At 40.7% G+C, this 22,657-nt stretch overlaps 1 protein-coding gene across 1 annotated transcript; it reads left to right on the plus strand.

The window, feature by feature from the left end:
- Window positions 1–2,084: 2,084 nt before the first annotated feature.
- Window positions 2,085–22,553, plus strand: alx4a (ALX homeobox 4a). The gene is made up of 4 exons (XM_031846070.1): window positions 2,085–2,436; window positions 13,336–13,655; window positions 17,359–17,487; window positions 18,499–22,553. Exons 1-4 carry the CDS (start codon window positions 2,085–2,087, stop codon window positions 18,817–18,819), a joined length of 1,122 nt encoding a protein of 373 aa, XP_031701930.1. The 3' UTR covers window positions 18,820–22,553.
- Window positions 22,554–22,657: the final 104 nt, after the last annotated feature.

Below are 22,657 nucleotides of genomic sequence, written 5' to 3' on the forward strand. Positions count from 1 at the left end.
CTGACCAGGCGATTAGGCAAAGAAGGTCACACCTGCAGCAAAAGATGGACCAAACTGAGTGATGCTTATCCCTAATTTTGTCAATCAATTTTTTTTAAGTTAAGGAAAAAATGTTTGTGTTTCTGAAAATGTATTCAAAGTTACTTTAGGTTACATTTATATATATATATTTTTTTTTTCTTAGATCTCAATGCACCATTCAAAAGATAGATTTCTTTGTGAGCATTGTATTTTTTCTTTTAAACATTTAATTAAAAGGGTTGTGAATATACAGTAGGCCGCCTGTCATAATTACTTTTCAAGCAAAAAATGATGCATCACACTTTGGTGTATTATTGAGCTTGTGCAACACAACCTGTAAATTGCATGATACCCCAGCTCACAACACAAGCATCTCTAATAGCAATATCAAAAATAAAATTGGCCTTTTAGGAAACTGCAATATTGGGAAATAATTCACTTGAAAATGATATGTCTTTGAGGGACAAAAACAACACTATCTTTTGTGCATAACTAGTGGTTTTAAGGCATCCTTACTGTGTACTGTATGTTTTTCAACATGTAATTAACAGGTAAAATACTTTGTATTGAATTAAATTGTATTGTATTGAAAATATATTGTATTAGGCATGTTAAGAACTTGTGGATCATGTAGAAAGTTATGTTTTTACAGAGGAATATGTTGTTAGGGTGAGGTAATCAGCAAAGAATTACACAAAATTGTGATTTTCGTACACGTGAAAATTGTAAAAAATGAATTCCAATATTGTCAAGTCAAAAGCACACAGCACCATACCATGACGGTAAATAACTATGATCCTATGATGTCATGTATTTATGCAAATTGCAAGTAATTGCAGTAGCAATCACTGCCATTGTTATTGTCGACGGGTTTCTAGTATTCTAGTATGCCCACGAATGAATTACCTTGACGTTCTGTTACGGGGGGCTCCACTCGTTCAGACTCTAAACGACGATCGGGTGGCCTTTGGCTGCACATAAAACAGGATTTACATATAACTCAGTAAAGACAACAGACGGCTCGCTGTAAAATAATATCCATCATCTCATCTCATAAAGATTATATGTAGTGCAGTAGGCTGTATTTCTCAAGAAAAAACAAAGATGCAAAATTAATAATCGAAGTCTCAAGTAATTAAAATTAGATTATCTGTTGAATATAATGAGCCTGGACGCCAACACACATAGGCTAATCGTGTGTATTACTTTAATTTGAGTAATCATAGGCCTTATGCTATTTTTATTCTGAAATCATTAGACATGTAAACACGTTCATTGGTTCTTCAAGTTAAATTGGTTTTAGATCAAGATGTTTTGTGGTTGAAATAATGAATCAGGATGCAAGTGAACATAGAATTCTTTCAAAGTAATAAATGAGGCATTAAAAAGTTATTAGAAACTTTTAAAAACAAAATCACTTGTATTCAGAAGCCGCAGCTGGCTTGAACACAATCGGCCGACTATGGATGATTTGCCCTTGATGAACCATCGCGAATGAAGCGTAAAATTGTGCCTTCTCCGCCCCAGTACCATCACTGATAGCCTATATTCATATCCAAATTGCATTAATGTCATGTGTAAAGCCCCCGCCTCTATTTTGCAGCCTTTTTTTCCTTCTTTTTTTTTCAGCTAATAAGCGACCTAACTCGGTCATGTCATCAGCACTTGGGAGAGGTCTTGAGGCCAGGAGATCTGGGTCCTATCCTCTGAGGAAAGAATGGGTTTGTGTAACTCTGCTCAAACCTGAGGGGGAGTTTGGAGTGTTTGGTCAACGACAGTGGTTCCTGGAAAAGATCTGAATCGTTTTATAACCAAACCCAGCTGCGGTCTGGTGTGTGCTGCAGTCTCTGCGTGCATGTGTGTGTGTGTGTGTGTAGGTTCATCTGTCTGTATGAGGTAGAGGAAGAGGTGGGGGTGTCTGCACTTCCCTCTCCAAGCGAGAGAGAGAGAGAGAGGGGGAGAGAGAGAGAGAGAGAGAGAGAGAGAGAGAGAGAGAAAAAAAAGTGAAAGAGCGAGAGAGAAAAAAAGTTTGGTATTTTTCTTCACTTCACTGTTTTTTAGGCATGAACGCCGAGACCTGCGTTTCATACAGCGATATGACATCCATGGATTCATATTATAGTCCCTCTGCAGCGCAAGGTAGGGATCACCAGACGGACCACTTTAGGACATTTCCAGCCACTGACACCAAATACAGCCCCACTGCCTTCCTGCCCAACAAAGGTCAGGCTTACGGAGAAAAGTCCCGGAGCCACTTCCAGCAGGAGTGCCAGTCATTGGACGCCTCCACAGCTGGGCACGGCACTTTCAGCAAATACCACCTCTTCATGCAGAGGTCTTCTTGCAAAACACCCCCCGAGGAGGTCAAACTGCACCAAGAGAGCGGGCACAACGGAGCGCTCATCCCCTGCTATGGTGAGTGGAAAAACAAACTTTCAGATGATTCAGTAACAGCAGTCCACTTGGCCAGGTGAGGCTTCCCAACACAAAACACGAGTCCAGAATTGAATTTGCGAAGCTGTTCTTCATCCGCAAAAAGAGCGGAATTGCCACGAAATATGCAGCAGAGATGTTTGATAGCAGCTATGTAACATTCTATTTAGCGACTTGTCAGGATGTTTTCTCTGAGCACTTTAATTACTTATACCTGTGCAGATAATTCTAACGTCACTGATCATTGCTCCAATTGTTCCCACAAAACCCGCCGACATAGACCACAGTGGTTTGGAAGTTTCAATGCAATTAATATAAGATGAACTTGCCATTATGGTCCCGTGTGCGAACTGACACGGCGTGTCGTGTGTTTCATCCGCAATTCTCTCTTCTGATTCAGGCGTACAAAACTATTTCAGCAGGTTTGGTGCAAAAAAATCCTTTGTTTTATTTTCTTCTTCCTGTGTCCTGTGAGATGGGAAACCTCCTTCGTGCGTAAAACGCAAACTTCTCTTTCCAGCTGCAGCACGCGGGGCATCAGCTCGTCTTGAAACGGCCCAGCAGTTATGTGCGTAACACAGTTAAGAAGAGGCATGATCCTCCCGACCATCAAATGGTCTCTTTGGTCATCAAAATTAAATTAGGGCGCTTTTAATGCGATAATCTGCATTACAATCCTTAATATTGGAGATGAGTCGGAGAATTAAATTAACAGGTTTTCAGATGGCACAAATACTGAGCTCCAAACTGATAATATTTACATGTCTTTGCTTTGCCTGATTGGCTCCAATTAGATTTAATTGCGTAGGGACTCTACTGTAATGGGTGAATGATGAGGGGGTAAATAAAACTTTGACCCTCGTTAGGCAGGCGGCCACTTTGAAGCAGCATTAACTCCTGTGTATTTTCCCCACCTCATAACCATTTCCCCCCGAACCGGAAACACGCATGATACCATAGAGACAACTATAATGTTAAGAACCAAAAACAGGCGTCAAATGCTTTTGGTAAATTAAAACGTGGACACACTGATTCGATTGGTTGGTCCATAACCACATATCTACCTTCTCATAAAGGATAACACACACACACGCGCGCGCACACACAGACGAATTATATCTGATATCATGACAGTAAATCCTCTGTATTTGAATCCAAATGTAAGTCTTGAGCTTTGGCCCACAACTTGAAACTAATAAAGCGGAAACACCGATAGTTTTTTATTACAAAAATCAATCATGTCAAATCTTTCTTCTTTACACTGAGTTGAAAAGAGACGCTCTGAACGTTTCATTTTGAGGTTATGGGCAGTACTAACATTGTACAATTATTGTGAATAAAGTCACAAAGCACGATGGCTCCAGCTCTTTCGGCCTCTCTTCCTCACACTTCCTCACATGTAAAGTGTGTAAAAATGTATTTGAGTTACATGTGAAAATAATCCACTGATGAGTATTGTTGTAAACGGTTCAATCAACTTTGTCTTTTCAAAATATCAAAACTTAACAATTGATGAGCATTTTTTGCTGTCTGTGTGTGGAAGTGCAGAACCCCAAACAAGTTGAAATCCCAATTTGTAAAAACAGTATATACAGCAAATTGTCGGGCATTTTATATCATTTGTAATAATAATAATAATAATAATAATAATGGAAGGCCAAAATATTTTACTCGTCGCTTTTACGCATGAAGTCAACACTCTTTTTTCTTTTCCTTACTCCAGCTGCTTGTCCATCAGTATTACATTGAAATGTTTAGTGCAGTCGTTTCAGGATGTTTTGACAGTTTTGGGAAATCGGCCAGCAAAAATAGCCTTTACATCTCCAAGATCAATCTTTTCAAAAGTTAGTCTTTTTTATAATGTCTGTAAAGTTTTTATTAGCTATTAACCTTGACATATCTGCGAAATCGAGACGATATAAAATTGTTATATTGAGTTGTAAATAAAGCGCAGTTATTATGCTGTGAGTAAACTGCTCTTTTAGTCCAAACCATGAAGACAGACAGTGGCAAACGAATTAATGTCCCAAAAATCGTCTTTTCAATTTCTATTATTTTTTAGAATTTGCATTGCTATTATTATTATTATTTCACGCTCAACCTGGAGATATCAGATCCTGTCCGCTACATTACATTTCTGGACTTATTTCGATTTTTTTTTCTTGCTTCTTTTTTTTTCACGTTAGACTTTTAGAGTAAAATACAGCTTAGCGCAGGTTGTCAGGTTTACTCGCAAACCAGGCAATCTTATTCTTACAACACGGAGACTTAAATATAATCACCGGATTCATTGCAGGAAAAACATCCCTGCGCTCATAGACAAGAAGAGCTCTGGCATTAATGCGACTCAGATGTCAAACTTCTCTGTTTGCCTTTATTTCCTGCTCACAGTGACTTGGCCCTCAGAGACAAATCTCCTTTAACTCTTCAGACTTTGAACAGGGGAGTTTTTATACATACAAATTCATGTGTTTATCGTCTTATCTCATAGCCTAGCTACATCACTTTAAAGATGTATGCAAAGATAGAGTATTTAAAAAGAACTAGATAGTGTCTGTTTTCCTTGTGAATATCACAGACTGCAAATTCTAGTTAACCCATCATTTTACAGACTTCTACACCACTAACTGGACGTAAATTGAAGGCAGCAGTAACATATACTGAAGTTACAGAGGAGAAAAATGATAAATGGTTCCTGATGTGTTTATTGGAAAATGCTGGTGTATTTTACTCCCTGAGTCATTTCTTTAATCAAACCTGTATTGTACACAATGGCATGGTAGTTTCAAGTTTCAGAAAATGACTTTGTTGTTATAATTTGTGGCTTTATTCATTCAGTAAAAGGTGATATGATGACTGGTCTCAGGGCTGCCTGAAGCTGTGACTAAGACATTGTTGGACGATGAAAAACAACATGTCTGTCTAATAAACATTTACACAAATTAGAGTCACTACCAACACAGTTAATTGTATACTCAACACATTGCCATTTTTGTTGGTACCTGAAATCAACAAGGCAGCTGTTGGAGCATGGACAGGCTGAGAGCCGACAGCATCCAACTGAAAGAAACTGCATGAAAATGTGTGAGGATATTTTTAAAACTGTCTTACAACAACAGTAGAGGTACATCCCCAAAATGACAATAAACAGTGGTGGAAGAAAAGCTCATGCATTTCCTTAAACGTAGTAATACAACAATGTCAAACTACTTTATTACAAATAAAAGTCCTGCATTTAACATTTTACAGAAATATTATCAGCAAAATGCACTTAAATAAAAAGTTAAAGAAGTCATGCAGGGTACCCGTACTATTGGTATTAGCAGCATTTCAATGTTAATGCAATACTGGGTTTAATCTATAAAAGCACAAAATGTTTTATAAACTCATTATATCTTAATCTGCAAAGTCCCTAGTAAATATAGCTGTCAAATAAATGCAGAGAAATACAAAATACAATATTTCTCTCTAAAATGTGGAAGATTCGCATAAAATGGAAATACTTCAGTAAAGTAAATGCGTCAAAGGTGTACTGAAATCAAACCTTGTTTTTAGGTGTATAGAAAGTCATGCAGGTCACCAAACAATGAAACTTTTACTGTATCGATTTGAAAACAGATTGAAAAGGCAGGGCACTTTATAGCCTCAGAGCAGCCACCTATACACGTCTTTGTGATCCTCCAGAGACAACAATCGTCTTCTTTTGATGTGTCCGTGTCGTCCCTCCCTGTCTAAAGGTGCTGACCTTTAGCTCGGCTGTCCTGCCCTCGTCTGTTTGGAGAGGACAAGTTTCATTGCACACACACACACACACACAGCAGAGAAAATCCATTCGTAACCCTCTACATGAAACCCTCTGGTGTCAAAGTTGAGGGCATCGCAACATTTGGAGTCCAGTTTTACATGGTAAACATTTAACTACACTAATAAGACAAAGGATCTCACTTTGATGATGCATGTTGTAGGCAATTGTAGGCCTAATTATGGTGGTATCGTGCCTTTTATCGCTTTTTTTTTGTCTTTTACAGCCACTGATTTTGCAGAGTAATGACATCTTCGCACCAATAACACACTGCTGGTGAAATTTGAAGACATAAAAGGCTGCAGTTTAGTCTGACTTAAACCAAGATTTATTTTTTGTGGCAAAGCGAGAATACAATCCAGTTCTGCTGCCATGCAAGTGTAAACATTTCATGACATCTATATCCAGTAGGACCAACGCTCAGGCGTGATAGTTCTTCAATCTCCTGCCTTTTTGTTCCCTCACCATCTTCACCCTAGCACAACCATTTTAGCCTCTCGTACTGGCCGTGTGCGTAGATTGGCTAGACCAGGGAGTAATGGGAACCAGCCATGCAGCCCAGGCAACTGTGGCACACTTCAGCAAGTCAATGACATGAGTGGAGGTGACAAGGACTCAGGATCATTTTACCATTTAGCTTTAATTTTGGCAGGGCAATTTACATTAGGCTCAGTGTGCATGGCCGAGCGAGAGCAGCGGGGCAAAAAGGCCGATGCAGTCCAGCGCTTCATTTGGTCTCTTTATCACCGCTTCATGTAAACTGAACACTTCTCCAGGACCAACCGTGAAGGACTGCATCAAGGCTGCACATCAGAGATTCAGTGTCCTTTTCTTTTACCTGTTGTGTGTCAGTATAGTAAGGGGACTTTTTTCGCTGCACTCACTTGACTTGAATTTCTCCTTGCAAGGATAATTGTTTGTATATTCTCAACAGCTAGTGCCGACCATTTTGTGGTATCACCTTCTTGTGTACAGTCATGTGGCTTCAACGGTGTTGTGTCAAAAACTAGCGTAAAGATACTGCCTAATTGCTAGTTTTTAGGAGAGAGAAAGGTTTTAATATTTAAGCTAATTGATATTTGAAACTCTGATATCTTTTGAAAAGTTGAATAGTTACTCACTTGGCCACGTAAAGTATGATTTAAAATATATTTCAAATATAGACAGATATAGTAGAAATTAATTGATGGTTTTCCAGCAGCTATTTCAATTTCTTGTTATTTCAACATTCAATATGTGATATTGACAGCACCTGGTGTTTTTAATATGCAGTTTAATTGCACTGAAAAGTAAAAAGAACAAAAGGAGTTGTTTGTCTGTCTCAATGACTTAAAACTTTACAAACCTACTGTATTTCCATGGGTTAAGTTTGGTGGATATGTTGGCCTTCAACAAATGATCATTTAATAGTATTTTGTTGGTGACTGAAAAGTTGTTTTTCTGCCGTTAGACAATTATAAAAAAAAATTGTGATTCCAAAACTCACAGCACTGTTGCAGGGCACATTATTAGGAAGGATGTCTTTGGGATTTTTTGGAAGTTGAATCCTTGCTGTAGGAAAAAGTGATTGTGCATGTTGTTACGCGAGTTTCCCAGAGAAATATATTTTCCTGTTATGTGCGTGCACACAAAAATATACTCCAGCGAGTTTTCCCCACTCGGATGGAATGTTCTCCTTTCGATCAGAAAACAAAAAAACATGAGATGAAGGAAATTCTGTTTTGCTCCAAAGTCGGAGAGAAACATTTGGAAGAGAGCAGTTGGGAGGAAGAAAACCACAGAGGGGGAGAAAGCCAGGAAGACAAAGAGTGCGTAATTTATCAGTCTCATGCTTTAAAGAGGGTTTGTTTTACACTCTGTGAGTTTTGCACAGCATGCTGCGATGGCTCATCGCTCTGCTCAGTCAGCAGTGTTGAATTTCAAAGTGAATGGCTACCTATCACATGGTCACAAAAGAAAACTTAGGACTGTGCTGATGTTCACTGAGGTTCTGTCAGCGAGTCACATCCACTGTTTCCAAATCACAGCAGTGGTGACTGAGGCCAATGTGTCTGTGTGTGTGTGTGTGTGTGTTTGTGTATTGTCCCAAAATGTTTTGATGAATGCACCTGACACCACACCAAGCAAGTATCGTGCCAAGCTATTCATAGTCGTGTTATTTGTACTTCCAAAAGAGACAAGGTTGGATTTCAATAACAGAGGGTCAGAGAAACTTTGACTGCATCTTCAGCAAACTGTAAGAAGATGTAAGTTCCTTTACTTAAAGGTTCTATGTGTAACTTTTTACATGTATTCATTTTTTTTATATTGCCAACGGTCGAAAGGATTGTAACTTAAAAAATGAGACCTTCCCCGACTTTCTCGGTTGCCTATAACAGCCTGTGGACTGAGTCCACACATGCTGTTTCTTCCGTGTACATTTTGCAGCGGCGGCCCCTATAGATGCTTTGTGGCGTTGGCTAATGGAGTGATTTGCAAACGGCAAAACTAGCGTTATTCTAAACATGATTGTAATTTATTTGCCATCATTCTATCAACATAATGAGGTTGCGCATAGTGAACCTAAAGAAAATTATCACATGAATCTGCAGCTCTTCATGGCTTCATGGAGCTTTAAAATGAGTTTCAGGTCATTGTTAAGCTGTCTGGCAGACAACTTTACCGTTTTTGCTTCACTCCCACTGCTCTTATGATGTTGCTTTCCACCTTCTCAGCAGGACATACATCAGACAGACATAGTTAGCGACTCGCTGGTGAACATAGTGGAGCATTTAGCAGCTAAAGAGACAGATATTTCTCTCAGTAGTTGGTTGAGACCAAAAAACAGAGCTAAACGATAAATATTGTACTGTAAGTGATGAGTAAATAAGCAACTTTGTTTGCTGACAAGTTCACCACATCAACTTAAAAAGTGACGTTAGGTCAGTGTGGTGTTCTCAACTTGTTTCCGCTGCCCCCAAGTGGCCAAAAAATCAGTGATTGTAGATTTAAATAAAAGTAGAAATGCTACAGTATACAAATACTCCATCAAAAGTCAAAGTCATTTAATTACAAGCTTTCAGTTTTAAAATGAAAAGCTCTGTTTACAGTACGAGACAGAATGAACCCTGTCAGTGTTATAACGTTATACATTATTTTGTATGATTATTTCCAAGGATGCATTCATGTTTAAAAAGCATTTTAATGTAGCAGGTTAAGATGAACCATTCAAGTACTTTTTATATCGCTAGTTTAACTAGCCTCAGAAGCATAAAGTAGCATGAAATTAAAACATTCAACAACAGTGAAAGTACCTCAAATGTTTTCCTTTCAAGTACAGTACTTGAGTAAACTTAGTTATATCCCACCACTGATCTTCAGTTAGCTTGTCATTTGTTGAAGTCCCTTTAAGGAGTCATGAATAAATTGTAAATTACATGTATCGTATTCTTGCCTTGGCTTAATGGTCCAGACCACATATCAGCAGAATCCGTGTCTCAGCCAGCCTCCGTCTTTGCAGCCAAGCAAAGCTTAAGTTAAGTTAAGTTATCCACTGTCCAAATCTTCATGTTCAAGCCCAACCCATATTTTAAGTCAGTAAAACAAATCCCAGACGCACAAATAAATACCTTGCTCACACGTTTCCTTTTCTCTGTTCTCTGTATTTAGTTAGACAAAGTACTTTCTTTTCCTTTTCTCTTTCTCCATCTCTTTTCTCTCTACTGTTTACGTTTCCCTCTGTTTCGGATATTTCTTTTTTTTCAGCTTGAGCAACATGTTGTTAATCTCTCCCCGTCGCCGTGCGCTATGTAATTTATAGTGTTTCCTCTTAACACCGTGAGCTGACCCCAGTCATCCCAGTCAATAAAGAGGCAGTGAAGGTGCCCTGTCGCTTTACAGCCAGTTAAATTACACTTTGATGTTTCCCCCTCGCGTTCAACTGGGAATTAATAGCTGTCCACGCTGAATGTCTGACCCACAAGAACACCATTTTGGCACTGATGTCCACATAAGAAGTGCTCTACAATATTAAAAATATATATTTATTAAATCAGTCCTTATAGTTCGATCTTTACATCAGTGCCACGCTACGTTGTAAAACTAAACTGTGCTGTGTGTGTGAGTTACATGTGAAAATGTAGACTTGAATACAAACTCCTGTGTTGTTCTGTCGTCAGGTGGAAATATTCACGAGCTAAAGACGGTACAATCAGAAGTGCAGGTGTAATGTGTTTTTGGGGGTTTTTTTGAGGAGGAAAAAGCCAATTGTACTACTCATGAACATTGAGATGGAGGTTGTGATGCTCCGTATGTTTTTCATAGTCCCTCCTTCCTGCCTCCTGCCACAGAGATTATATCCTGTCAGGCAGTGTTTGCAGTAAGACTTTCCTATGTTCTTCCTACATATGGTGTTCCCCGCAGGAGGGCCAACTGCTGTTCACCTTGTGCGCTGTTGGAGAGCCTCACAGCTTCAGCAGATCGTATGGATAACAAGCAGGAGATTGTCACAATATCCCGCGCTAGCCAAAAAAACATCAGTGACATGCGAAACAAACAATGGCCTTTGATCAGCCAGAGGCCTCATGAGTTCAAACAGCCTGACAGCTCTTGACCTGTGGGGACTGTGGGTGCCAGCCAAGGAAATATGAAGAAATAACTAGAGAGTATTGATGCTGGGATAAAACACACATTTGGTCCCTTCAAGCCTATGTGTTTCTCATGGACAGCGAGGCAATGTCGCGCTAGACACCCAGCGAGCAGAAACAGGGCCACCAAAACATGGCTAGTAAGCGCAACTCCGTTTGCAGCACTGCAGGGCAAACATCTCAGGAACCACAGCCTCCGTTCTCATTGAATCTTGCATTGCTGAAACGCATCACAGTTCTTCCATCCTAAATTACAGAATGCAGACTGTCAAGCAAGACGAGAAAATTAAATCAGTATGACAACTTTATTTGACAATGGGCAAACTCAGCAAGTTTTCAGTCCCAGTGAAAAAAACGTAGACCCCGGCTATCAAACCTTAATACTACCGACCCAAATGTGTTTGTAGCATTGCATACAATACTGCCAAATACTGAAAGCTGGAAACAATTGTTTTATTTACTTCTGTATTTATCATTGCCTTCTTATATGTACTATGTGTATGTGTATATTCTTTTACAAAATATTATATTGTGAGCACAAAACAAATCTGCAAAACGAAAAATGGAGCTAACTTACCCAATAAAAATGAAATAGCTGTGAACACTCCATAAAGGAAAGACGGTCAAAGGTGACGTAGTGACGGTTAAATTAAATGAAATCAAAGCTCCCCAAAAATAAAGACACAAAGAAATATACACTTAAAAATAATAGCAAAATGCTTGGTAAAATGTATCACCCTATTCATCTGTTACATGGACACCACCGTCGCTGTAGTTTTAATCCATATCTAATGGGGAAATCTGACAACCTTTTGACTCTTTCAAACATCTTTGTCTCTGAATCTTATCCTACGAAGACAACAAAAAGATGCACTTGAGATATAAACTTTTGTGCGCGGTGTCTGTCAGAGAGAATCCATGACAAGATATCCATTCACCTCACCTTGCAGCACATTTCCTAACATGGCTATGAGTTGCACTGGGTGCGTGTGTGAGATCTCCTGTGCTGACAGGCTGCTGAGAATTGCACTCGGAGCTCACATGAACGCACACACCTCCAGGTTCTAACCTGACAAGTTGTTTGATGGGCAGAGACGTCCTCGATCCTGAAAATAACTTCACCTCAGATGGTATTGAAGGAGCAGGGAGGTGCAGAGCTGTGAGTCGCCACTAGACTGAGCCAAAGAGAGGGGGGGTTAACAGGCCTTTCTATGAAGCCTGAAACAAAACACTTTCAGCTTTTACATCCTCCTCTTTGTGCATTAATCCAAAGGTATGTGTATGTACAGGATAGTTCAGTGAAGGGCAGCAGCAGGGCAAAAAGAGCTGCCAGCTTACACAGCAACACAGGCAGAGACACGGCAATGGAAATGTATGATCATAGAGCTGTCTGAGGTTTTACAGTTAAGCTGTAGTCGTGAAGAAAGCAACTGTGTGTGCGTGTGTGACAGAGAGAGAAAGAAAGACGGTACAAAGATGGGTCTTTTCTCATTTTTGCGTTGCTCCCCAGGAAATTAATTGCAACAGTCTTGCTGCCAGGTGACTTTGCAGCCACATGATAGATCTCAACCAACTGCAGGGCTGAGCGAGAGAGAGAGAGAGAGTGGTGTGTGTGTTAGTGCGTGTGTGGGGTGTTTCATGTGTTTGTGTCTAGGAGTTGAGGGTGCCGGTGGTTGAGGAGGATATGCAATCAGTCTCAAATTATGGGCCAGGCTGTCTGTTGCACATCACAGAATGATCTATGAACTGGATCCCAAAAGCAGCCAGTGATCCAGGCCATCCATTGCACAGGCAGATACAGACAAACAGATTGACACACATACACAGCACCACGCGTCAGATTTCACAACTGTCACAGAATTTCCTCACAAAGAGCGAGAAATTCCTTTGTTCCACCCCATCAGACCCCATGACTTATTATGTTGATCCTACAAATAAATCATAAATATACTGCCAGAGGCAAGCGACTGAATATTAGAGTTGAGAAGAGGCTCATTACAAATTGTTTAAACCTGTTTGTTTTCTCAACACAAATTAGCAATGTTTGTCCCAGGTAAGAAAATAGATCTAATGCATGACAAAAATCATTGTAGAAAGGTGAAAAAGATCACAAACCCTCCTCCTCCATTTCCCAGAGGGAAAAGAGAAAAAGAAGGAGTTGAGGATCTTTGAAGTCTCAATATTAACAGCTTTCCCTGCGTAATTTATTATCTTATTCATCTGAATCATCTGAAGAATCCGCACACATCATTTAAATCAGTTGACTCTGCGCTGCAGCCTAAATCTTGAATAATAGCAATGGAACATTACACATTACATGCACATCTTTATGTTCACGTTCATCTTTAGAGGGTAACACATTCACAAAGCTCTGACTCCATCTTTTCAATCAAGCTCAACTTATATAAACATGAACCTCTTCTGAAGGTTTTCGTCTCCTTCCTGTCTCTGCAGGTAAAGACAGTTCAGGTCTGCCAGACTCTGACTTGGCACCGGACTCCGACCCACCTGGAATGGACACCAGTTACCTGGCTGTGAAGGATCAGGGCGTGAAGGCGGCCTCTGATAGGCCACCGGGCAGAGACTTGTCAAGCCCTCTGGACAAGGGCGATGGCGGCGAAAGCAACAAGGGCAAGAAAAGGCGCAACCGCACAACCTTTACAAGCTACCAACTGGAAGAGCTGGAGAAGGTTTTCCAGAAGACGCACTACCCTGACGTTTACGCCAGGGAGCAGCTGGCGCTGAGGACTGACCTGACTGAAGCCCGTGTGCAGGTAATGCAGGACACTCAACAACAGTGTTTTAGTTCATCTCATATGCAGCTAAACAGGAACAAAAATAAAAAACAGCAACAAACCTATCCGATTTCTAAACAGAATTAAAAAAGGTAATCATGGCAACCTGTCCTATCAATGAGTAATAAAGAGCTCTTGGTCACAGCAGCACGGAGGATGTTTTAACAACACAACCTCATGGATCCTTCAACATCTGCAGAGATAACGTCACTCACACAACATGAGAGATTTATCTGGTAATGTGGGAGTCAAGGGGAGAGAGAGAGTGGGGGAGTGGGAGCTAACAGAGGCCAGGGGGCCCATAGGGCTGAGGTTGGAGCTGCCTGGGCCTCATATGTGCAGTTTGAGGAGAGCAGACTTTCGTCAACATACGAGCAGACTTGTTTGAATCTGCTGCGTGTCGATGGGATTGTCTCAGTGGCCTTTTGCTTTGTGCCCGTGCTGTTTTGATATCCTGAATCTGTGAGTTCAGTTCTGCAGGTATTAGTTGAGCCTGATGCCTATACAGGTTTACATACGATCCGGTCATGACTGCTATAATGCACTCCAACATTGGTGAACAGAGAAAGAGACCGCCACCATTTCTGTTCATGCGTGTGGCGCATGTTGTGTGTTTACATGTGTGTGTGTAAGTGTGCACCACAGACTGCCAAAGCCCCTGGATTTTCTGTGTTTTTCTTTCATTAACATCCTGCTCAGACAAGAATGTGTCCCTGCTGTGGTGTGCAGGGTAGGTGTGAAACCCTTCCCATGAGCTTTGAGCATTTTGTCGACTGATATTTCAAGTCTTATCTGAATTTTGAGCAATTTTTAAGCACATGACATATATCTATTGAAAGCAATCTTTTGACAAGCTGGAACAGTGACCAGAAAACCTCCGCAGTGAAACACAGGAAGTCTGTGCAGCCGCAGGGTTATAACTCAACCCAAGGCTCTGAAGGTATGCCGCTCAGCTCTGCTGCTCATACTATCACAGAATGGATGCAGCTTTACAGCCCTCGGCTCTCCCAGCGGCCCTTTCAAACACTCAAGTCAAAAAAGATTAAAGACACGAGATGCCTAGTCAGTCAGAAAAGAGAGCTCTGTACTCTATTCAAGTCTTTTACACGCAAAAGAGTCTGGAGTGAAGGAAATGTTAAGAGAAAACCATTTACTGCTGCTCAAAGTCTACTTTAACTTAAAATATTTATAGGCATTTTTGTTGAAATGCAAAAAAAAAATGCCAAAAGTATGTGAATATAATTCTGAGGAGGATCGATACTACACCCCATTGTCTGATGGTTCTCACGCCAAACAACAAGGGACGCTCAGTTGGAAAACTTTAGGGTCTGGAGTTGTTTGCTTTTTAGTCTCAGTTTTCAAAGGGAGGAACTGCGTTCAGATCGGAGTCATATGCACTACAGATACATGGGAAGGTCAGGGGTCAAGGGTCGGGGTTTCAACAACATCACATTTCTCCGATTTGCCATTCTGTTAGCCGAGAGAGCTCACAGAGCCGAGATGACATCTGACATGTGGAGTTCACCGGGCAAACACATATGAGTTTATGGATCCAAACGGTTAATGGAAGCTGAAACGGCAGGAAAACCTGATTTAACCAATTAGGAAGGAGATGATGGTTCCCTCTGGTCAGTCCAATTTGCAGACATGCAAAAGGAGTCAATCATTTTTGGTGTCACTTTAGAAATACTTAAAAAAAAAAAAATGAAACTAAGGAGAATGAAGAATCATGACAAAGACCTTTTTAAAAAAAGAAATAAACTGAAAATATGCTTTAATATATTCTAAATCAGGCTCAGATTTAGTCAGATTCAGGGATTAAAATAGTCGATTATCGATCAATCAACAGCATGAAAATCGGCTTCTGATAATAAATCATTTATGTCATTTCTCAAGCAAAAATGTCTCATTTCAGCTTCTTAACTGTGAGGATTTTCTGTTTTGATTTGTGATACGAAACAGATCATTCTTCGGTTTTGAACTAAGCAATATGAAAACAATAATACTTTTTAAAAAATCTTTTTTTGAAACTAAATATTGGTTCAAACATTAGCAAAGCCACTCAAATTCCAATTGCATACATCTATCAGTCCACTGTCATTCTGCACTTTACCTTTACTTGACCAGGGAAGTGAGAACTGATGTGGTTGAGGATTCTGGGCAAAATAGAACTAACTTACATTTAATGAGCAACAACACTGGTCAGAGGTGTTGCCGTGATATTATTAGTGCTTTGGGGGTGTTGGAAAACCGAAGCCAGGCTCAGCCTTGGATTTCATTCTACTTTGGTATGGAAGCTGACATGAGTGACAGCAGAGGCGGGTTATCAATCCTCTGAGCCGTTCTCTCACTTCAAAGTGTTTTCAGGCCCATACAGCTCTCCTGCTGGGGCCAGTTTGGCATTTCTCTGCTCTTTCTCTCTTGGGCTGTAACATAAATAAAGACTCATTGAAAGTCCACCACCGCTACTTAAGCTGTCATGGTCTTTACCAATTACTGTCACAACGCAGTGTGTGCAACACAAAAATATGTTCTCCCTGTATAATAGCCAACAGAGTCAAAGCAGACAGTTAGCAGATGAGAGCTTTGGTGATATACCTTACATGCATATTTGATGTATAAAAATCATAGAGCAACATTTATTTAGATAGAAGGACAGTGATCTTGTGTGGGGTTGTGGATCCTGAGTGAGTGCAGAGGAAGATGTATGAAATCAGCAAGGAGAGAAGGATTACGTCCTCTAATCTGTGTGCTTCTTTAATTTACAAGGAGACATCATCTCAAAGCCAGGAGCTTTCAGCCTCAGGAAATTAAATAGGAAAATGCAAACAAACCCCAGTAATAATCTCATCTCACTTTTCAATCTCCCACATTGCCTCCTTAGAGTTATGCGCAAAGAGTGGATGCATGAAATAAGAGAAATCAGCAAAAACCTTATCGAGGACAAGTCAGGCAGGAGAAGTTTTTTCTGCCATAATCAGTCCAGTCAGATAGTCAAGACTTGTTTAACATACGCTTACATTTTGACAGTTGGAGAAAAGCATGTCAGGTTCAAAGCCCAGCAGAGAGCATTTAGATCACTTCCACACACTCTGATGGTAATTCAAACACAATAATGCTTTCAATAAACAACAGTGTCATATTTAGATGTCAGAGATGATTATGGGAAACATACCGTAAGTCATGAGAAAAAGCTCTTGTCAGAAAACAAATAAGCAAAGGTGAGAGGGAGGAGATCTGTTTACATTTTGTTTTGAGGACCTCAGTGAAGTGAAGGTTGCGGCACACTGTTTACAAAGGCTATTTCCCCCTTTTACATTCTCCAGTGTCTTTTCTCCCTCAACTCTGCAGACACATCTATATTACTTCCATTGCCTCTGAATTGTATTTGTACTTGTGCACTGTAAGTTCACACTTATGTTTGATGTACTGCAGATATCATGTGGGATACTTATCTACTTTGGATGATCTGAAAGGGTAACTTAGATTTGTATCTACAGAAAAGAATTCCCTTCCTGTTAAAGTCATTACACTCCTTTTTTCCTTTTTTGAACTCTAAACATCACCTTGTCCAAAGACTTGATACTTTATGAGATGAAAGTAAAGATCCAATGTTCTCTCAGACAAAGAAACCCGAACAATCCTGCCAGTTTTATGACATTCAGACATTTTCTTTCTGCAGGTGTGGTTTCAGAACCGAAGGGCCAAATGGAGGAAAAGGGAGCGTTTTGGTCAGATGCAGCAGGTCCGAACTCATTTCTCAACAGCTTACGAGCTTCCTCTTCTGACGCGTCCTGAGAACTACGCACAGGTACAGAATGAGTACTTCAATACAGGTTTGACATATCTTAGCCCATTTACTCCAAATCACAGAAAATGTTCTCAACCCAAAGGAGATTTAGAACGTTTACTTTGATTCCTGCCTTCCAACCTCAAAGTCATTACTGCTTGAAGACTGGAAACTTGCTTCATTACATCAGCTAATTAATAGCCCTAATTTTCTTTGTCAAAGACAGATCAATGATACTTTTAATAGTTTGAAATTCTGGAAAATGTACTTATTCACTTTCTTGCTGAGAGTTAGGTGAGAAGATTGATACCATTGTTATGTGTGCACCCTAAATATGAAGCAAGAGCCAGCAGGGAGTTAGCTTAGCTTAGCATAAAGACTGGAAACAGCTAGCCTGGCTCTGTCCAAAAGTTTAAAGAATCTTCCTATGATTACCCGTAAAGCTCACAAATGAACAAGTTATACCTCGTGCAAAAGCCAAAGTGTAAAAAAATAAATCGATGTTCTCTCTAAAGTTACGTAATGGAACTATTTTTGAGCCAGGCACAGCAGCTCTCTGGAGTCATTCAATGCCCAGCAAGCCAGCGAATACCCGTATATACCCAAACTATTCTACAACATTTCCTCTGTTCTTCTATTGTTTGCTATTCCTGTTGGATTCTCCACCAACTTTGCCAATATATGCATCGCTTTTCAGCAGCTTAGTGTTTTTGAATGCACCAATAAGGGAGGTTTTTAAAACCGTTTCTGCTCACAAACCGCATCATCGTGAAACAATAACTATTAGCAACGAGGACAAAAGCATAAAGGCAAGTAAATGCTTACTGGCCTGGATTGCCTATCTAAAGCAAGAATATCATTATTTTCAAATGGAAATTGGTGGCCTGAGAGGCATGAAATCAATCTAAAAACCTTTGTAATTGCCTGCAGTAATCTTTGTAGTTAACATGCTAAACAGCAACTGCATTGTGTCACAGTTGATGCCACAGTTCTGTCACTCTTTTAAAATGTTGATTTCCAACAATATTTCAGATTCAGAACCCCTCTTGGATCGGTGGCAGCAGCGCAGCATCTCCTGTGCCGGGCTGCGTTGTGCCCTGCGACACTGTGACCCCCTGCATGACACCTCACCCCCACTCTGCCAGCGGGATGTCTGATTTTCTGGGCATGTCGAGCCCCGGAGGTCACATGGGACAGGCTCACATGGGCAGCCTGTTTGGAGGGCCTCCTGGCATGGTTACAGGCATCAACACGTACGATCTGAACATGGACCCTGACCGCAAGTCCTCCAGTATCGCCGCTTTGCGCATGAAGGCCAAAGAGCACAGTGCCGCCATATCTTGGGCCACATGATGTGTTGATGTCGGCTGGATGGGGGACCTTGTTGACCCCTGAAATGTCTACACGAACCCAGCATGGTGAGAGGGGGCACTATAATCGAAATCTAAAGGCAACAGTGACTACCTACATAAATGTTGCAATTAAATAATTATCCAAATACACGGACGGGTGAAGATTACTCCAAGAGAGAAAAGGAGATTTTGCAAGATAAGTGGCATGGCACTGCCATGTCTCTCAACCCCTCTGGTGGGAGAAAGCAACCAGAGTGTGTGAGTGAGCTTTGTGGAGAGCTTGGTGGGAGGTGATGCTGTACTGTCTAACAGGAGTTGCAGTGTAGTTCAGATGGTAGGCGAAGGAACATGTTAGGAAAATAATTTCAAACAAATCCATGCACTTATTTGCTAAAATACAGGAAATTGTGTTTGTACAGTGCTTTCAGTGTCATTGTAGTTCTCTGTTCAGGTGCTGTTTTATTCTTACCTTATTATTTAAATTTTGAGTGTTATTGTTTTTTTGTTTTTTTGCCTCCAGTCATTTTGTGACTGGTTTTGTTTTGACAAATAGTTCAGCAAGCATCCTTAAAAAAACTGAAATTATAATTTTGTTGTTATACGATATGTTCATATTATTCTAAAGCAATCTTTATCAGCATGCAGAAGTGTGTAACTTCAGTCACACTGTTGCTATGATAGTGCTAAAGAAAACTCTTTATATCCAGCATATCTGTCACATTATTAAGCCTCTCAGATTCAATGCAAACATTTAAGTTACTAAAAAAAAGTTACAAGTGGCTCCACCCTCTAACATTTAAAAGTCAAACAGATGAAATGTGGTTTGTTTTAGTGTGGTCAGGGTGAGAGATCCACCTGCCGCACTGACTCAGCCTGCTGATGGCCAGATAGAGGAAGGGATGGAGGAGGAAGTGGTGTGTGGGAGTATGAGAGGGGCACAGCAGGCCTGCTGCTCTCAGGGCTGAAGAGCCTGGGAGCAGCACAGCCTCCAAACAGAACCAGCTCTGTTTTCAGGAGGACTAGGAGCGCAAGTGAACATGACTGTGCCCCCTTGCATTTCCAGTCTGAGGAGTTTCAGAGAGAGAGAAGTGCCTACTAGTGAGTCATTCTGCCAGAAATAACCCCGCAACCAGCAGCAGCCACCTTTGAAACAGAGGAGGCTGGTGGAGAATACACAGTGTGTGTTGACACTCATAAACACTGAAAGGATGTCAGTGTTCAATAGCCTTTTTTGGACTTCAAGACGACTGTGTTTGGCTGTCATGGCCGACCGGTAAATGGTCATGAAGTAGCTCTGGCATAATAAGCGTTATTGTATTTCTCTCTTTTTCTGTCATTATTTCTGTTGAATCCTAACAAAGGAAGCTATCGACCAGATTGTTGCAGAGTAAAATGAATCGTCTTCAGTAAGATTTTGACTACATCTTAGTTGGATGCTGCACCTTGGACGACTCAGCACATGCTTGAGTATTAAATATCAGCTTTATCCTCCATCTTCAGACACCCTAAACTCCTTTTATAACACAAAAAAACATGCTCATGTTCATCACATAATCGAACATAACTCAAAACGATGTTGTATGACATTATTCAATTCTAGTAAGCAGGACCACAGTAAGAGTCAAGGGGATTTCTATGGAAATGATGTTACAGCTGCCTGAGGTAGCAGAGCCTGAACATCAACCAGGCACAGTGAGAAACTAAACCAGGGCCCCAAACTCCCAGATTAACGCTCATTCGTTTTATTGGTACTTTGATTCCTTGCAAATTTGTGATTTTGCACTGCTACATGCAATAACAATTGGGTCCTGCATTATGTACTCTTTTGGCCTTATTTTGTAAAGGAGCTGTGTGTCAACATCCAGTTTTAAATTCTTAATTTATATTGTGCTAACATGGTGTGTAAACCTAAATAAAATGGTGTTTAATCAAATAGATGTACAATAAACTAAATGACAAAGAGAAAACATGGGATCAGGTGATAGTCCAGAACAGGTGTACTGGTCGGCTGCTCTACAGTGAGCTGTGTGCACTGTCCTTTAGGGGAACTTGGAGGCAACATGGCTAATGTCACGCCCAAAATTAGTTAGTTAAACATTTGGTAGCGTAGCAGAAGACGCAATGATAGACATTATGTCAGATAGTGTCCCAAAGTTTTAGTACAAACAGGAGGTTCTTATGTGAAGTTTGAGCCCAACCTGATTAGTTATTTGGCCTGATATCTGAGCAGGACCTGTTATAGTAAACCCAGTAACGTGTAAAGGATATAGCCCCGCCAGGAATCGTGTTCCCTGTTTCCACTCTGGCTACAGTCTCCACTCCCTGTTTACGCCCATCTAGGCTTGGAGCAATACGTCTGTTTGTTTGTGTCTCTCTGTGGAAAGAGAAGAGGAGGGGGCCAGTCTGAGATGAGACCCATTTATCTTAGCCCAAATCATATCCATATCCTCATATTATTCAAAAACTAAACCTGGCTTTTTCTCTTCTGTCCTCCAGTGACAAAAAAAGCAAATGAGGTCATGCATGTTCTTCCTTTGTTTGCAAGGCCTGATTTAAGCGGAACAAAGGGTTTCAAGCAAACCTCATACGTTGTTCTGCAGTACACCTTCAGGCTGAGCAACCACTGCTAATTCTCTAAACTGAACCACACTCGCTATCCTACTGGGCATGTAAGAGAAGTGGGGCTATAATATCATCAGAGCAGGTCACCCGAGAGTCCTTCAAATTACAACCAGTTCTACTCGCCAATCCTGACGGTAGAGTACATATCTCTGACTTAAACTGAGTTGTAAATGTGGACATGGGGCCCCCTGTGCTCTAGCTGTGGGGTTGGACGGAGGGCGAGCCGCGAGGGCGTCTGCTGTGTTCCGGTGTTCTGGGAAAAGGACAGTGCACACAGCTGCGCTCAGGGGGTAAATGCAAAACAAACATGCCTCACACATGCTTCCCCCTCAGCTGTCATGGCTCTGCTTTCAAAGATTCTCCCCCCTCCTCAATACACACATACACATTGCTCTGTGCCTCTCCCGTCCACTGGCTCAAAGCTGCAGCCCCCCCCTTATTCGCAGGGTCCGAGGCACAGCCGCACGTTCAGCCCAGGAAGGCCTTTTAATTAACACTGAGCCATGTGGAGGCTGTGGACTGCAGTATTGTGTGTCAGGACAGACGGGACCGTCTGTCTTCTAGTTTAATGTAGACTGTTCCTCTGCACAGTGCGCACACATACTGGCATTAAGTAGCTCAGGTTTACACAATACATACTCACTATTCTGTGTCATTAAGCTGCAATATTCTTAGACTGAATCTCCAGTGACATCTTCCTCCAATAGGAGCTGCAGATGCTCTCAATCAACTTGTCCTACAATCACACAAGGACAGCTAATGCAAGATTACATTCAAAAAAAGTAACTCCTCCTCTAAGCTGCATAACTCCGTCCCTGAGTGAGAAAGTCATTTCCTTTCTCATTTTCTAATACTACTGAAGACAGGCAATCAGTATAGGAGTAAACATATGATAAATATGCGTGCTGTTGTGTGCATGTACATTTTCGTGCATGCAAAATGGATTGACGTGTTAAAAGACTCTTGGAAACGTTACTAATTTGATGTTTTGTTATATTTTGTGGTAAAATTGCATTTCCAGAGATGTGTTTGAATTGTTTTTTCCTCTCGATATGTAATTCCTCTGAATTTCAAGTTGGGTTTTTTTTTCAAGTTTTTGTGGCTTTAAGCCGTCTTTTGAAAGAAGTGTATGAATTTACTCATGCTTGTTACATTTTGTGTGTAATTAAAGTACAATAAGTTATTGCACTTCTATTCAGAATTTGTATTTGTCATTT

This window comes from Anarrhichthys ocellatus, unplaced genomic scaffold, assembly GCF_004355925.1.
Source record: "Anarrhichthys ocellatus isolate YVR2014 unplaced genomic scaffold, GSC_Weel_1.0 scaffold6, whole genome shotgun sequence".
NCBI classification, from domain to species: domain Eukaryota; kingdom Metazoa; phylum Chordata; class Actinopteri; order Perciformes; family Anarhichadidae; genus Anarrhichthys; species Anarrhichthys ocellatus.

What these genes read in the sequence shown, in the direction of transcription:
- alx4a (XM_031846070.1), top strand. Translation starts at nt 2,085, where the DNA reads ATGAACGCCGAGACCTGCGTTTCATACAGCGATATGACATCCATGGAT. An exon ending in TGACTGAAGCCCGTGTGCAG is followed by an intron (nt 13,656 to 17,358) that starts GTAATGCAGGAC and finishes TTCTTTCTGCAG; the next exon opens with GTGTGGTTTCAGAACCGAAG. An exon ending in GTCCTGAGAACTACGCACAG is followed by an intron (nt 17,488 to 18,498) that starts GTACAGAATGAG and finishes ACAATATTTCAG; the next exon opens with ATTCAGAACCCCTCTTGGAT.